Source organism: Amborella trichopoda, chromosome 3 (genome assembly GCF_054954075.1).
Source record: "Amborella trichopoda isolate Santa Cruz 75 chromosome 3, AtrichopodaSantaCruz75HAP2 v2.0, whole genome shotgun sequence".
Taxonomy (NCBI): domain Eukaryota; kingdom Viridiplantae; phylum Streptophyta; class Magnoliopsida; order Amborellales; family Amborellaceae; genus Amborella; species Amborella trichopoda.
In genome coordinates, this window is record NC_142338.1 from 61,381,930 (window position 1) to 61,400,245 (window position 18,316).

At 34.5% G+C, this 18,316-nt stretch overlaps 1 protein-coding gene across 1 annotated transcript; it reads left to right on the forward strand.

Moving 5' to 3' along the window:
- The first annotated feature begins 1,325 nt into the window (after nucleotides 1-1,325).
- Nucleotides 1,326-7,898, forward strand: LOC18421588 (myosin-binding protein (Protein of unknown function, DUF593)). The gene is made up of 4 exons (XM_088862057.1): nucleotides 1,326-1,492; nucleotides 2,686-4,763; nucleotides 7,210-7,256; nucleotides 7,352-7,898. Exons 2-4 carry the CDS (start codon nucleotides 3,225-3,227, stop codon nucleotides 7,449-7,451), a joined length of 1,686 nt encoding a protein of 561 aa, XP_088718183.1. The 5' UTR covers nucleotides 1,326-1,492; nucleotides 2,686-3,224; the 3' UTR covers nucleotides 7,452-7,898.
- The last annotated feature ends 10,418 nt before the right edge of the window (nucleotides 7,899-18,316 follow it).

Genomic DNA, 18,316 nt, shown 5'->3' on the forward strand with positions numbered 1-18,316 from the left:
TTACCCTCAACTTTTACAAAAATGCCTACCTGTCATTTTCTTATTTATGGTTATGGTGACCTAAGTAAAAAGCCATCATCTCTCTCTTCATCTCTCTATATATCTCTCAAAATACAGATCCATGAGGTGACCTACTGATTCTAATTTGAATTAATAATCTTAATTGGGAGAATCAGTCAAAAATTGAAAATATGTTAATAAAATGAGATAATTGGTATCGAGGAGTGGGGACTTAAATCGCCTAGCTGCCAATTCCAATCCAAATCCAATTAGACAATTCTTAATCCAACTGGCTTTTTTTTTTTTTAAACAATTGATGAGACTAATAAAACATAAATATATAGACAGAGATACAATAAATTATTACCTAAATAGTTAAAGAAAAACAAAAAAAGTCAAATCTTTGCAATGAGTCATGTCTAATTTGAGAAAAACAACAAAGCATGATGAGCTTATGGTGAATTACGAGTCGGACCTATCTCCGAAACGAGCAAGCTCCCCTTGCAATGATGTGGTGAGCAATTTTAAAAAGCTATTTCCACTTTTTATGTATAAACCACAATAATAATTCATTTTTTTAAAATAAAAAATTTAATATTGTATTTGAAAACCATGCCTTCTCTAAAATCCTAAATGAAAACCATGCATTCTCTAAAATCATGATTTTTGTTCGTACTAGAGATTTAAAAATCCTTTTTTTTTATTTAGAAATCGAGTTTTAAAATCCATCGATATGAATCATAATGGCCCGATCCAAACTGGGTTCCATGGGTTGGCTACATCTAGATCCATGAACATGTCAATGTTCTATTTACACCCTTTTATTTTGCGTAATCTGGAATAATTATATGTTTATTTTGCATTTTAATTACTTTTTATATATTTATAATATTAACCGATCCCAAATAATTAAGGTATTGCTCAGATGATCATTTTATCTCATCCTGGCTAATTAGGATCATCTATCCACCCAATCTGAACCCATACAGCCCGTGGCCGATCCGATTGTTAAAACACTGGTTCATGACCATCCTCTCGCGCCCCTCTCATGCTCAACAACGATGTCATTTTGTGTTAATGCAGGGTTAGCTTTCGTAATTTCAAATCAAATTAGTATAGGACCGACCACCTTCTCGTCAATTCTAGATAGAACAAGGGCAAATCTCGCCATTATTTTGCACCATTTTGTCCTTTTTGGAAAAGAATAGGGGTAAAGTAGTCACAAAATAATACTCTGACCTAACACATTGGGACCGGACCCACCAGTCAAAACTCAGAGCCCGCCGTTGGTTCCAAAAAGAGAGCGAAACGCCGGAGGTTATGGCAATCGGAAAAGCTAGGGTTTGAACAACTGCGCCCTGCTCTTTCCAGCGCCCTAGCTTCCTGATTTTTCCTCTCTCCAATTCGAAGAACACCAGGAGATTCACCAATTATCAAACGATTTCCCTTCCTGATCCCAGAAGCTCGCTCCATGCCCTTCATTATGAGCCTGGTATGGCCTTGTACGGTTCATTTTTGCTCAAAATTTTTGGCTCTTGATCAGTTCCTGTATTTTTCTGTTTATCTTGATGGATTATGGAATCTCTGTGTTTTTTTGGGTTGTTTTGAGGGGTTATACGTTGCACAAGTCACATTTTTGTTTGAATTGTGTTCGATTTTATCGTGTTGTTTCAGTGCTTTCCTTCTGATTGCAAAGGAATTAGTGAGATTTAAAAATTTTCATTTTTTGAATTTTTGGTGCACATAACGATTGTGTTTAGTTATTTTTATGGTATTTCATGATTTATTTTGATTTGTCTTCAACTTAATATTGGTGTGTTTTCCTGTGTCTCCCAGTTGGAAGTGGGTACAATAAACATAAAATCCTTTTCTGGAGCTTCGTTTATTCATAAATGTAATTTTGCAGGATGTAATCTGATATCATACCAGAAATTGTAGTCATTTGATGTTCTTTCACAAAAATACTCCATTCACCAGAGCAGAGTTTATGTTGTGATTTAGTCATTTGTTTCTTTTCCTCTGGATTGCTTTACTGTAATAAATTTACGGACCTTCGATCCCTTTTTGTGATATCTTTGATTTACTGAGCCACTGCTTTCTGAACATTGGAATTTATGATGAATTCTGCCCTTCTTTACGTTTTGTCTTTCTAAGAACAACTACTGTTATTGTTGTTCAAAAAATCATTCCCAACTACTATGTTAAGAAACATAATTGTTATAAAAGTGAAATTCTGTGTTTAGGTTACTGATCTTATGAATTTATGTGCATAACTAGAATTTTCAAGTGCTTTATTTTAAACTTTAATTGTTTAAATGTAAAATGTATAGGAGATTTAATAGTTGAGCATGCTTTGTGGTGTTCCTGGTCATTAAAAGGCTTTACTTCGAGGTTAAAATTGTTTTCTACAAATGTTTTTTTATGTAATTTGTTAAGAAATATTTTAGAGGTCTACTTTTCTTTTCTACTACCCACAACACTTTTGTGCTCCTGAGGCATTATTGATTCTGTACCTTATATGCTGCTCTTTAAGGTAAACACAACTAAAAGAACTTAGATCATGTAGTTATTTATTTTGGTGAGCTTTGCGAGGAAAATAAAAATTTCCATGTTCTTTATGTTTCTTTCGATGGTGTTGGTATAAACTATCCAGACTTTTAATATTTTCTCTTCATTTTGGTCCAGGTGCATTTTCGTGAGGCTGCAGATTGTTAAAGATAAAAGTTATGACTCCATAAGTGAATTCCTTTTTTATGGGGCTTTATATGCAAAGAAGCCCTTAAAGGTTGGAGTGATTCTTCTATTTTTTAGCCAGACTGCTAAAGCTTTGTATGTCTGCGTACTTATCCACTTCTCATTGATGCTTTCCCATTGGTTCAGCTGTAGAAGGATGTGAGGATTTGATACCATCCCTTTATATCATCTTGGGCATCTGTGCCCAGGTTCCAGGTTGTTATAAATAAAGTCGCCTTTTAGGATGCATACCTGATTCTGATTTTGCTGATATATAAATATCGTTGTCTCGGGTCCTCGTTGGACGGGATTTAAGTTATTTCTTTACTACAAAATTCCCTGACTTGGGTTCCGTCTGATGAGGTTTGTAAGGATTTGGGGATATTATATACCAGAAAATATTGATTCTGTAATTTGGGTAATTTGGTAATATTAAAACTGGTTTCATACTCTTTGATGTGGAGAAAATATAAAGAACAGATATTTGGAGGATGGATTCAAACTCACCTTTCAGGGATTCTACAAAATCGTGTAGTTGTAGTTCTTCACCAAACAGTTCCAATACACACTGGTGCCGCTCGGTGAAAAGAAAGCTCGAAGAGACTGAAGATGGGTCTAGAGTTGCTAATTATGCAAGCTCAAACTTCAGTCCCGAAAATTCATCAGTTGCTCGGATTGAAATTGAAAATGAACTTATTGCTTTGCGAGAGACAGTTAGCAGTCAGCAACAAACTATCCAAGAGCTCTACGAGGAGTTGGAGCAAGAGAGGAATGCCTGCTCTGTTGCAGCGGCGGAAACTATGTCTATGATTCTGAGGTTGCAAGGTGAAAAGGCTAAGGTTAGGTTGGAATTTGATCAGTATAAGAGGTTCGCCGAGGAGAGGATCGCCCATGATCAGCAGGAGTTGCAAGCCTTGGAGGATTTGTTGTACAAAAAAGACCAGGTGGTCCAATCCCTAAACTGTGAGATCCAAGCTTACAAGCACAGGATGCTAAGTTATGGATTTGAACCATCTGAGATTGAGGCTGCAAAAGTGGATGGAAGTTGCTTTCCTGGCCAGCGAGATGAGTTTTCTCCTTCGAGGCCCTATGGGCGCAATCGTAGCATGGCTGAAAAGTGGGAAACATATGAAACGTATGCGCCGGAAGAATCCAATCGGTTTGGATGCTTATCAGGAATTCCAAGTTTCTATGATTACCCTCCCTTGAGATGCAACCCAAATGAGACCCAAGGTCCTCAGGACCTTGATTATAATGATGTGAACTTTGATCTCGATAAATATGCTTCGGATGAAACACCTCGTACCAAAATATATCAATTGGAGAGGATTCCTAACACCTATTATGTGGATGGGGAGAGTGCGAGCACGAGGAATGTGCATGAGAAAGTGGTGATTGGAAATTCACCTAGGCGTTTGGGACATCTTAGAAGGGTTTCTACTGATAGCTCGAGCTCATTCAATGGATTGATTAAGGAGTCTGGTCCTGATTACATGCCTGAAAATGCTGGCATTTTAAGACAAAATGGTGGTTTTAGAAGGGAGGATCTTTTGAATTCGGAGGAGGGTCATTCGAGCTTCAGAAAGGTCGGTAATTCTTCAGATTTCGTTGATGATTCAAGTCCTCGAATATATACTATTGATTCGGGTACTCAGAGGAGTGCTGAAGGAAATGGAAAGGGTTTTCCGACTCTAGAGACCGATCAAATTGGGATACCTGATGATGGTGATCCTGAACCCAAATCATCATTGGGTATTTGTGATGACTATGCAGCCACTCCTAGAGGGCATTTGACCAGGATGGATACTGGGGAAACAGATATAAAGAAGCTCTACACAAGGCTTCAGGCTCTTGAGGCAGATAGAGAATCAATGCGGCAGGCCCTTATGTCAATGAGAACTGACAAAGCTCAATTGATATTGCTGAGAGAGATAGCGCAGCAGCTGTGTAAAGAAATCACTCCTGAGAACATGGTGTGTGCGAAGAAGCCTTCTCTTATGGGAAGCTTCTCGTTTATGTCTGTGTTGAAGGTAATTTCTGTTTTCAACATTCGGTAATTTCAGTTTCAGATATCCCGTGCTGTCTAATCGTACTACATTGCATGTCTCTATCCCTTTGATATGCCTATGTGTTCTTAGTAACTGCCTGATCTATATGTATGTCTCTCCTTGATGCTTGTGTTGTCTCTTGCCGTATGGGTTCACATGTGTACCATAACTTCTGAGCTGAAAAATATGAACTATGAGTCATCACCATCACAAATCATATTATTCATCTGTAGATTATGTACACTGCCAACTTTTTAAATTTTTATGCTCCTTACCATAAGGCTTGTAATCCTCTTAACTTTTAGAATAACCAATCTTCTTGTTATGGTAAATTAATCATTAATAATGTTAAAAACCTCGGCTTCGCACCTTGTCGAGGAGAACTCACTTGTCAAATTCAGGATTATTAAAAATTTCTTAAAAAGTTAACTTTTTTTAACTAAAATAAATGATGCAAAAACATATTTCTATATAATGTTTATGTTTTTTATGATGAATTGTGATTTTTTTTTATGATATGGCATTTGAGATTACAATTATAGAGAGTGGGGTATTCATCTTTTTCCCTAAAGAAAATAGCAACAAGCGAAAGAAGTAATAAACAACATTTAATTTATACAAAAAGTTTAAAGTGATTTATAGCTTGAAACAATTCTGAAAAATCCAAAGAAAGGGGAAAATAGAAGCCCACGGATCCTTCCAAGTGAAAAGAAAAAAAAGATGTTTAACCCCTTCCGTACCTTCTTCATTATCCAAATTACAATATTTATCCTTTTTCTTTCTTCTAATGACCCATCATCTAAATGTAATTTGGGATGCTATGTTTACACTACTTGTGAGGTTCGTGGGTGTGTGTGTGTGTGTGTGAGAGAGAGAGAGAGAGAGAGCGAGAGAGAGGGGGGGAAGGAAGGGGTCCACAGGTGATGAAGCGAGAGACAGAGAGAGAACTAGGGTAGCTATTCTTGGGGTTGGATGATGGGGTGACTAAAAAAAGAAAATGGGCAACTATTGTGATTTAGACAGTGAAAAAGGTAAGGAGTGGGTTCAACGTCATTTTCTTTTCACTTGGAGGGGATCCATGGGCTTCCATGGACCTGAGGGTTTATTTGAGATTATAAACAGAAGGGGGATGTCTTTTTTGCTTTCCTTTTTTTAAAAAAAATTATTTATTTATTTTGCATCTTTCAGCCCTTTGTTGGGCTCGTGCACAACTCAGGCGAGTCCACTTAGCTTGAGCAGGGGTTGAGTCTCGAGCCTGAGGCGAGTTTCATGAATGATGATATAGAAAATTGGCAACATAATTACTATAAACTTTCTAAGAAGTGGAACAACTTCCAGAATCCATGGCTGCTTCTGTACGACTTTTAGAACCCTTAGTAGCTTTAGCTTTACAGGAACATAAGCTTTCAAATTCAGTGATTCTATTAATTTAGTCCTTAAGTGGTAAGTGCATCTTTTCCATATTCGTCATGTGATTTTTCCATATTCAAATTTCATTACATGGTTGTTTTAATCTAGAATTACTATTATGCATTTGCATTAATTATTTTATGTTCCTGCTATGTTTAATGTTTGGGATCTTAGGTTTCTTTCTTCTCCTCTTTCATCAAATACCCTTGAGAACACATCAGAACTTAAATTTTCATTATTCTTATTCCGCACATCTTAGTTCGACCAACAATCCATTCCTATACAATAATCATACTGTAGCGGGTATAGTTTAGTGGTAAAAGTGTGATTTGTTCTGTTACCAAACAAAAAAGTTAAGGGTCCCTCGGTTTGATTCCAATTCCGATCAAAAACTTTATTTCTTAAAAGAATTGAATCCTTTCCTGTAAATGTCACTATTGAGGACAGACTATACATTCTCGTGATTTGTATCCAAAGGGAAATCTCTCTCTCTCTCTCTCTCTCTCTATATATATATATATATATATATATATATATATATATATAAGAATAAAAAATTTGTTTGGATTCTGGAATTGCGAAGCATAATTGTTTTTAGTTTTAGCTGGATTCGTCCTTCCAATTGGATGAGTATGAGTAAGGGATCCACGATTCTGTCGGTAGAGTCTGAAATTTGATGCTTCGTATTTGTATGTCAACGAACAATATGTTGATGATCAGAAGGCCTGGTAAATTTCATACGTGATGGATGGGTACTAATTGGAACAACATTACAGACTCCCTCTTGCTGTAGTACTTGTCATCGTCATCATCCAGGCCTTATCCCAATTATTTGGGGTTGGTCTTGCTGTAGTATTTGTGCATGATCAAATTTGTTCATGTCTATAACTTTATATTTTGATAGCAACACAAGTTAATTGCAAACAAAACTTTGAACTTCATCTCAAATTGGATTTTCTATTAACTTCTCTTGTTTATTAGGAAGTTCACTCTTGTTTATTTCTTCCTTTTATTTCAGTGGATCGTGTCATTTGTTTTCTGCAGAAAGAAAGCTCATCGAAGCAAGTAAGACATAGTGGTTTGTGTTTTTGTTCATTTTGTGAGGCCAGTGTTTATTATGTTCCTGAATGTAACTAATCTTCTTTCAATGCTTATGTCAGGTACATGTTTGGCTTATCCCCCCACAATGTTGGCTTGCTATTACTTTTAGAGAAGTCCCCTCAGACGAGATACTGGAGATGCATTACAGGAGGCAGATAGATGAAGCTTATGTCTTGCTTCTTGTGCTTGAGCAATGTCCCTTGTAGATTGAGTTCAGTTTGTGACGTTTGGAATTAACAGCTTGACTGGAATGTTGGCAGCTTGAGATTATTTCTTTGGGGTTTGCAGCGCTTCATAGATGGCAGTTGATCGTAACTGGGTGATGCATTTTTGGTGGAAAAATAGGTTTGGGGAATTTCTCATGACATTGGTGGAAAAATAGGATTGCCACGGTTAATAGCATGGATATATGTATGACTTGGGTGCTCATTCGATTTGTAGAAATGTATATGCATTCATGTCATTTTCTTGTTTATAACGTGGTTTCTTTTCCACATTCTTTATCAAAGATGTGGCCTCATCAATGAAAGGAAATTGTAGTTTTCATACACAATTACTCCAAGAGAGGATATTTGTTCATTAAAGTCACCTGATTGCATTTGCCTCTATTTTGTTTTGATGTTGATCATCCAGTAATGGGTTTGGTCGATAGATCGTGATTTCTGGAATAATTTCTGTCTTGTTAAGCTTGGCACTTTTTGGTTCATCAAGGGATTCGTAGTCATTCATTCATTCCGTTATTGGTGGACAGCATTTCCCTGTTCCTTTTTCTCCTTTTCATTATTCCATGTTCCTGTATTCAAGAGCTCAGTTCTGAGCTTTTGTGCCATCAAACAAGGTATCATTATTTTCTATGATGGAATTTTATTTTCTCGTCATGGATCAGTGTTATTATTTTTCCAATCCAGTGTTTGGGACCCCAAGTTTACCAGTGTTTGGGACCCCAGGTTTACCAGTTTACTAGGATCCTGCTAGGATCCTGACCCCAAGTTTACCAGTTTGGCTTGGCCCATTCTGAACATGACTCGGCTTAGTCTAAAAACTTAACAAAGGTGAGCCTGAAATAGGTGAGGCTCGAAGTCCTGAGTGACTAGCTTGGGACTCGCTTTCCTCAGCTAAGCCGACTCGGGCAGGTACCGAGTTAGCTCAGCGAGTTTTCAAACACTGTTTCGGTCTCTTGCTTGTGTAACTTGAATATACTCATTGATGGACTGCTTGGGCAACTTTTTTTAGTTTACAGTTTTCTATGCCTTTTCTGATGTGTTTCCAGTTTGTATTTCATAGCAAGGGTGAGTGATTTATGATCCCTGTTTGATGAAGGTTGTGTTATTTCTAGAGCCTGGACTTTCCCAAAGGGCTTGGGCTTTGCCTCGGTCCATTCGGATGTAGGGGTGGCACCGGGTCGGGTTGGGTCTGTCCGGACCCGGACCCGAAAAATGATATGGGAACCCACGCCAAAAAATATAGTGTGGGATCTGGACCCGACCCAAAAATTAAAATATTTATACACTGAACTATAGCACATGGTTTCTATGAGTCCATGTAGAAATGAGTCACCTTAAAAATCTATTTTTGAGATGGATATTTGGACTTAATTTTAAGGATATGTAATCTCTAACATGAAGATCATGAATATGAATAAATAACTAAATTTTAATAATTAAAAATAATAATTCTATTAAGAAAATAATTGGACATTTAGTTTCAACTGTTTTTAGATGGATCTTCTATTTGAATCCATCTTTAAGATGGATGTTTTATACCTTGGGGACTGTTTAAGATGGATTCTTTATATTTTGGGGACTGCAAATGTAAAAATGTGGCCTCGTGAAACAATTTTCTTTAATTATATTTAATATATAGGGACTCAAAAAAAATTACCAGACCCGAACCTTATCGGATCCAAATAGTGTTTGGGTTTTAGATACCCGACCCGTTGGGTCCAATTTTTGGATCAGGTCTACCCCTCATGTCTTAAATTGGGTCGGGGTCCATTGCCACCCTTAGGTTGAACGGATGGCCTATCATATGTTTGTTGGATAAGCACACGTTGGTTGGGCTTTCATGTTAGCTGGGCTATCAAATGCTTTAACTTCGGTCAATGGCCTGGCCCGAGTTGCCCTAATTTTATATAAACTTTGGTCTATAGCTTGGCCCGAGCTGCCCTAATTTTATATATGCAAGTAAGGGTTTCATTGTGCAATTTCCCGAAATAATTTGCGTCGGTTGTTCACACTAGACTTGTGCTTTGGAAGACGCCGTAGTTTGTTCACAGTAGCACGGTGAAATATTTGTTGACAGTCAACGCCATTATTTAAAAATCGGGATCGGCAAGGTGAAGTGGCCACCTGAGAAACTGGTGTGGGTAAAGCGAACGGATAGGTAATCTTGCCGAAATAAATCAATGAATAGATATTAAAAAATAAAAAAAAATAACAAATATAAATATTAATAAAAAATTGGGCGAATTGACTGGTTCGGTTAGAGAACCAATCAGTTTTTAACAAAAACTGCCCAGATCTTGACATATTAAGAAAATAAGGCCGGTTCCTTTAAAAATCGATTTGGATAAGGCGATTCCGATCTATTGTTCATTTCAATTATTTGAAGATTATTAGGTCTGCACCATCTTTTAAGGAAAACTGCCCCCAAAGTCATCACACATCCATCTTAAAGATGGATGTAAAGCGGTGGTCCCTTTAAAACAAATAAAAATTTACGGTCTAATTGTTTTTACAAAAATATCCTTTCTTCTAGACATATTCATAATCTCCATGCCACAGATAATGTATAAGAGCATATTTTACTCAAATGATCATATTTGTATGTGTGGTTTATCTGAAAATGTTTTCTAGAAAAGATTTTCACATGAAAATTTTTTTCATGCGGTTAAGTGTGGGAAATACCAATTGGTATTAGTGTATCTTTTCATACCGATTGGCAACTAATTTATGTAGTGCACTTGAAAGATAACTTTTCATATGAAAATATTTTCATATGAACCAAACGTGCCATAAAAAACTCCAAATGTATGATTTAATGAGAGAAGGAATTTGTAGTGATTTTACATGTGTTTCATGCAGTGGTTTAAAAAAAGGATCGGTGTTCTGGATCGGGCACCCTAAAAACTCATCCGGATCGGAGAATCGACGATCCGGATTGAAAATCAGCCGAATCGATCGGATTAAACATTAAATAAAATCCAAAAAAAGTATAAAAATTTATTATAAATGTTGCTTTTTAGGAATCCAATAAGAAATTGGGGTACTACATTGTTAACTTTAAATCTTTTTATCAATATGCGAATATTAAGATGTTTTTTCCCTGTATGAACTTATGTTTACCATTAAATTTACATATCACAAAAGAAAAATCATAGAATTATCATAGATGAAGTATATAATCATACATGACTACCATAAAGAATGGATTAAATCGATGAAAAAATGGTCACCAAAATCTCGAATTGGCAGAAAACCCTAATCCGCTGAAAAAAAACTCAAATTATTATAACCTGACTAACTATAATCTAAAATTATTATAACCTAACTAACTATAATATTATATACTAAAATTAAAATTGTTAGTTTACATTTTATAATTATTTTATTATACAAATAATAAAAAATCCAAAATATCTTATAATATTATCTAATTTAAAATATATCATTAACAATTGTAAGAAAAACTAGTACATTACATAATTTATAATGCAAATAAATTAATAAATAAAATAAAAGATTTGGTTATTATGTAGAAATTATTAGAATGCATACCAATTTTCGAAATAACACTTTAATTTTTCAAAAATATAATTTTTTAGGTTTCTAGAATAAATTTAATAAAAGGGATTATTAGTAGAGAGAGACAGATTTCAAATGGCCTCATTGTATGAACCCTATCTTTAAATTAATATTCTTAAATTTATGTTAAAGATTGCCATGTTATAAAAACAAAAAATATAAGTAAAATAAACCTAACAATAGGCATTCATAAATAAGAGAGAGAAAAGAGCTAACATGCTCCAAGCCTATATATTGTACTATCTTTACATATCTAATTTAAGTTTATAATAATTGCAGCTTAAATGCATGCTTGAAAAGCATGATACTTGTTGCATTACTTTTTTTACGAGAAAAATAAGAAAATAACAAAAAATACTTGTTGTATTAAGAAATACCTTTGATGTTTTTCTTGACAAGAAATACTCATTGTATTATCTTTTATTTCTTTTTTATAAGAAAAATATGATACTTGTTGTATTACCTTTTATTTTATTTTTGACAAAAAATACTTGTTGTATTAAGAAAGATAAATGATCTTATAGGACCCTCCCCCAGCCATGTGTGCAGAACCCCAAAGGATCACTATTAAATTTGGTACGGATCTATAGAAAAGTCAAGTCTCACACTCATATGATAACTTTTTTAGAGATCCATGCCAACTTTAATGGTGATCCTTTGGGGTCCTATACACATGGGTGGAGGAGGGTCCTATAGGATCATTACTAAAAAAGAAATGCCTTTTATTTTTTCTTGACCAGAAATGAAAAAAAATTTGACGATGTGGAGGAGGACCCCAAAGGATCATTACTCAGAAAGAAATACCTTTTATTTTTTCTTGACAAGAAATAAAAAAAATTGACGAGAAAAGTAAGAAAATAACATGTTGCCGCGTAAGAGGTTCAAACCGACGACCTTAAATGGGTAAGAAGTACATGGTAACCAAATATACCAAATGCCAATTATTGCATTAATTATGTCAATAAAAGATTATATTAGAAAGCAAACGTATATTAAGGAATTGTCCCGCATCGAAGAGATGTGGGAAGAAGAGGCCCTATAAAAATAGAAAACCAACCCCTACGTCATGAAGTATTGATGCGTGGCCACGAAGTATTGATGTGTGGCCACGTGTAAATGTGTTGGTCGAACCTGATGTCATCAGCGCTATCCATGACATCATTTTAACGTGTACGGATGATCCATGATGTCATCAGGGCAATCCATAATGTGTTGGTTGAACCTGATGTCATCAGCGCTATCCATGACATCATTTTAACTTGTACGGATGATATATGATATCATTAGGGCAATCCATAATGTCATTACTATACAGAATCACCGATTCTTCTTTAGAACCGAATGATTCAACGATTTCGGTTATTCTTTAAAACCGGGCGATTCAACGATTTACTAAGGAGCCTTGATGATAGAACCAGCGATTTCAACGATTTACTGACGAGCCTTGATGACAGAACCGACGATTCAACGATTTACTGTACATAATATTCAACGATTTACTAATGATCCATGATGTCATTAGGGCGATACACAATTTTACTGTACAGAATTTACTGTACAGAATCGTCGGTTCTTCTTTTGAACAGGGCAATTCAACGATTTACTATACATAATATTCAATGATTTACTAACGAGCCTTGATGATAGAATCGACGATTCAACGATTTACTGTACATAATATTCAAGGATTTACTGACAATCCATGATTTACTGACGAGCCCTGATGATAGAATCGATGATTCAACGATTTATTGTACATAATATTCAACGATTTACTGACAATCCATGATGTCATCAAGGTGATCCATGATGTCATACACACAATTTTATTATACAGAATCACTGATTCTTCTCTAGAACCAGGCAACGGTTCTTCTCTAGAACCGGGCAATTCAACGATTTATTTTACATAATCCACCGGTTTTTCTCTAGAATCGAGCAATTCGAAGAACCGGATTCAACGATTTACTGTACATAATATTCAACAATTTACTGAAGAGCTCTGATGATAGAACCGGCGATTCAACGATTTACTGACAATCCATGATTTATTGACGAGCCCTGATGATAGAATCGACGATTCAACGATTTACTGTACATAATATTTAACAATTTATTGACAATCCATGATGCCATCAAGGCGATCCATAATGTCATACACACGATTTTATTGTACAAAATCACTGGTTCTTCTCTAGAACCAGGCAACGGTTCTTCTTTAGAACCGGGCAATTCAACGATTTATTATACATAATCCACCGGTTCTTCTCTAGAATCGGACAATTTGAATAACCGGATTCAACTATTTACTATACATAATATTCAACGATTTACTGAAGAGCCCTGATGATAGAACCGTCGATTCAACGATTACTGTACATAATATTCAACGATTTACTGACAATCCATGATTTACTGACGAGCCCTGATGATAGAATCGGCGATTCAACGATTTACTGTACATAATATTTAACAATTTACTGACAATCCATGATGTCATCAAGGCAATCCATGATGTCATACACACGATTTTACTGTACAGAATCACCGATTCTTCTCTAGAACCGGGCAACTGTTCTTCTCTAGAACCGGGCAATTCAATGATTTACTGTACATAATCCACCGGTTCTTCTCTAGAATCGGGAAATTCGAAGAACCAAGCGATTCGTGTGTAAAACGATTTATTGTACATAATTCGTCGATTCTTCTCTAGAACCAGGCGATTCAACATTTTACACACAAATCGACAACTTGCCTTTTTTTAAAAGGAAAATAACACATATATCCATTGTATTTTGTGTTATTACGGATGTACCGAATAGTTTCCGTTATTTCATGTTTGTCCGTTTTTTACTTCTCATAATGCAAAGTTTTAAAAAAGACAACTTTACTCTTTTTAAGGTGTTGAACTCTTTTTCGGGTGTTGAACAACCGAATTGAAAGGTTTTTCGGATGTTCAACATCCGAAAAGAGCCCTAGCCTGAAACCTTTTGGAATTTCGCAGTCATATTTTCGGATGCTGGACATTCGACATGTTCGGATGTGGGACATCCGAAAATGGTTTCGGATGTTGGACATCTGAAAATGTCACATTTTCGGATGTTCAACCTCCGAAAATGGGAATGTGAACGTTAAACTTCGAGTTATTTTCGGATGTTGAACATTCGAAAAACCCTTCAATTCGGTTGTTCAATACCTGAAAAAGGGTAAAGTCATATTTTAAAAACAATTACATTATAAAAGGTAAAAATGGACAGACATGTATAACGAAAACTATTTGATACATCCATAATAATGCAAATTATAATACATATATATATATATATATATATATATATATATATATATATATATATCCCTTTTTTAAAACATTGGTTTCATGTATCAAAACCAGTATTTTAAAAAACGGCGAGTTGAACCGGACTCGCCCGGTTCGACTCGGGAACCGGCACAGCCCATGTCGGTTCCAGCACAAAACCGGGGAACCGCCCGGTTCTAGAGTAGAACCGCCGGTTCCCATCTGATTCTATCCGGTTCAGCCCGATTTACACGCGTAACGCATGACACGCACGTGCGAGCGTGCCCCACGCACACTCACATGTGTGTCCGAGCGTACGTGCGAGCGTGCCCCACGCACACTCACACGTGTGTCTGAATGTACGTGCGAGCGTGCCCTACGCACACTCACACGTGCACATATGTGTCCAAGCACACATGCAAGCATGCCCCCACACACACTCAGGCGTGTACACGTGTGTCCAAGCGCATGTGCAAGCGTGCCCCACGCATACTCACGCGTGCACACGTGTATCCAAGCGCACGTGTGAAGTTACCTTAATATTTTTGCACACATATTATAGTTCATATTACATAGGTATTTATATACCAAAGTTGAATACCCATCTTTCGATGTGGGATAATTTCCAAACATCATTAAATGAAAACGAAATGTAAATATAATATATTAATCCACAATTTATAATTACATGTAGTTAGATGGCTTGGGGGTTATGACTTTTGTTTTTTACTTGATATCTCGAGGTCGAATCGCCTTGGGCATGTGTTGCATTCGTATAAATATAATTTTTTTTTTTGTGCATATAGTGGTTGGTATAAATATAAATATTTTTGTAAATAATATCAAAGATATAAAAAAATGAAAAATAAAAAAATTAATTTTTTACATAACAGTTAATTTTTGTTGTATATAGTGGTATAATTATTTTTGTAAATAATATGAAAGGTATAAAAAAAATAAAAATAAAAAGTTTATTCTATTTGAAATCTCCATCTTTCTACTAACAATCACTTTTACTAAATTAATTATAGAAACCTAAAAAAATAAATTTTGAAAAATTGAAGTGTTATTTCTAAAATTTGTACGCATTTTATTAATTTTTACATTGATAACCAAATATTTTATTTTATTTATGAATTTTTACATTACAAATCATGTAATGTACTATTTTTCTTACAGTTCTCAATAATACATTTTAAATTAGATAATATTATAAAATATTTTTAATTTGTTATTATTTGTCTAATAAAATAATTATAAAATATAAACTAATAATTATAATTTCAGTATATAATATTATAATTAGTGAGGTTGTAATAATTTTGGATTATAGTTAGTTAGGCTGTAATAGTTTGGGTTTTTTTAGCGGATTAAGGTTTTTCGCCAAAATGAGATTTTAATGGTCATTCTTTCATTGATTAGTCTACTCTTTATAATAGTCCATATATAATTATATATTTTATCCATGATAATTCTATGATTTTTCTTTTATGTGATGCAAATTTAATAGTTAAAATAAGTTTATACAAGGAAAGAGCATCTCAATATTCACAAATTGATAAAAAAAAATGAAAGTTAATAATGCAGTACCCTCATTTTTTATTGGATTCCTAAAAAACAACATTTATAATGAATTTTAATAATTTTTTCGGATTTTCTTGAAGCATTAATCCGACCGATTTAGCCGATTCCTGATCCGGATGTCCCATTCGCCGATCCGGATCGATTTTTGAGGTGCCCGATCCGGCTCACCAATTCGCTTTTTAAACCATTGATCAAAACTCTCGAAAAAGAAGGCTGACACAACATCATTGACTGACGCACCAAAATTTGTCTGAAGGCTCATGTTGTACTTCTGTAATAAACAGTTCGTAACAGTGGTTTAAAAAACGGATCGGTGGCCCAGATCGGACACCCCAAAGACCCATCCGAATTGGTGGATCGACGATCCGGATAGAGAATCGGCCAAATCGGTCGGATTAAGCTTTAAAAAAAATCTAAAAAAATTATTAAAATTCATTTATAAATGTTTTTTTTTAGGAATCCAATAAGAAATCGAGGTACTAAATTATTAAATTTCATTTTTTTCATCAATATGTGAATATTGAGATATTTTTTTTCTGTATGAACTTATTTTAACCAGTAAATTACATCACACAAAATAAAAATAATAGAACTATCATGGATGAAGTATATAATCATACATGGACTATAATAAAAAATGGTTTTTTGATAAGAACCTTTTAGTTTTTTTGACAAAAACCTTTTATTTTTTTACAAGAAATGTTTCTCGTATTACATTTTTTTTTGCTTTTAGCAAGAACCTTTTTTTTTACAAAAAATACTTGTTGTATTATTATTTTTTTAATAAGCACTTTTTTCTTTTACAATAACTTTTTTATTTTTTTGACAAAAACCTTTTATTTTTTTAACAAAAAAAAGAAATTTGACAAGAAAATAATTGATAAGAACCTTTTATAAGAAAACTAATTTATAAGAAAAATTTTATTTAATTGATAAGAAAAAAATTTGACAAACAACGAAATTGATAAAAAAACCTTTCATTTTTTTTATAAGAAAAAAACTTGACAAAAAGCGAAATTGATAAAAAAACCTTTTATTTTTTTTATAAGAAAAAAATTTGACGTCAAAAAAAAAATTTGACAAGAAAAATAATTGATAAGAACCTTTCATTTTTTTTTATAAGAAACTTTTTATTTTATTGATAAGAAAAAAATTTGACAAAAAGAGAAATTGATAAAAAAAATTTTCATTTTGTTGATAATAAATTTTTTTTACAAAAAGAGAAATTGATAAAAAAAAAACCTTTCATCTTTTTTTATAAGAAAATAAATTGACAAAAAAAAAATAAAAAAACAACATTTCTTCCCGAGAGAGGATTCGAACTAACGCTCTCCACACGCAAAAAGCATTTGATAACCACTATGCCACATGCAACTTAATGGTATTAAACGTGCAAACAAAATATATAATTTATTAATGTTTTAAGTTAATACATTTTCACATTATCCCACATCGAAGAGGTAAAAGAAAGTTGTAGTGAATAAATACATCTTTGTACCTAATGAGGATAACGCATGCGCAGTAAGGAGAGCCACGTGGCAAGGTGCACGGACCATAGGAAAATACCCATTGTAATTTTTAAAATTTATAAAAATACCCATTGTTGAAGAATCGGGCGTACCATGACATCAGGAGATTCATGACGTCACATGGCGATTTACGGCATGGAATCGTCGGATTTTTTTTAGAACCAGGCGATTTTCGATATTTGTGTACCGGTTCCAATGCGATTTTTGGTATTTGTGTGCCGGTTCGGATGCGATTTTCGGTATTTGTGTGCCGGTTCCTTAGTCAAATCAAACAAATACCGGTTCCCCAATCGGATGAGTCTGGTGAGTTTGTGTGCCGATTTCCGAACCGAATCAGACAAATACCGGTTCCACAATCAAATCGGACGAGTCCGATTCGACTTAGCGACTTTTGAATCACTGGTTCTGCTAAAGTAGAACCCCAAGATCCTTCTTGAATTGCAATTTCTTTTTCTTTTTTCTTAATATTAACAAGGTTTAATTAAAATTTTGAAATTATAAGTACAAGCATACACAATAATAAAAAAGGAAAACAATTGCCCCAATAATAGAAAAGGAAAACAGAGCAGGCTATGAGAATCAATGTCTAAGAAACCAGTGATTCGGATGAGGAAATGCCGACCCAATTGGTTGGAACTAGGAATCAGTCTAATACTTCCAGGGAATTATCTTGTTCCTTACACAAAAATGGGCAAACCTATCAAGAACCAAGCAATCTTTACCCGACTGAATAACCCAATTCTCATGCATTATATTTCTATTGGGTTTTTTTTTTTAAATTTTATCGGACCAATTATTGAACCAAGAATC

Excerpts from the sequence above, each read along its gene's own strand:
- LOC18421588 (XM_088862057.1), top strand. The coding sequence starts at position 3,225 with ATGGATTCAAACTCACCTTTCAGGGATTCTACAAAATCGTGTAGTTGT. Across the intron at positions 4,764-7,209 it reads CGTTTATGTCTGTGTTGAAG|TGGATCGTGTCATTTGTTTT; the intron begins GTAATTTCTGTT and ends CTTTTATTTCAG. Across the intron at positions 7,257-7,351 it reads AAGAAAGCTCATCGAAGCAA|GTACATGTTTGGCTTATCCC; the intron begins GTAAGACATAGT and ends TGCTTATGTCAG.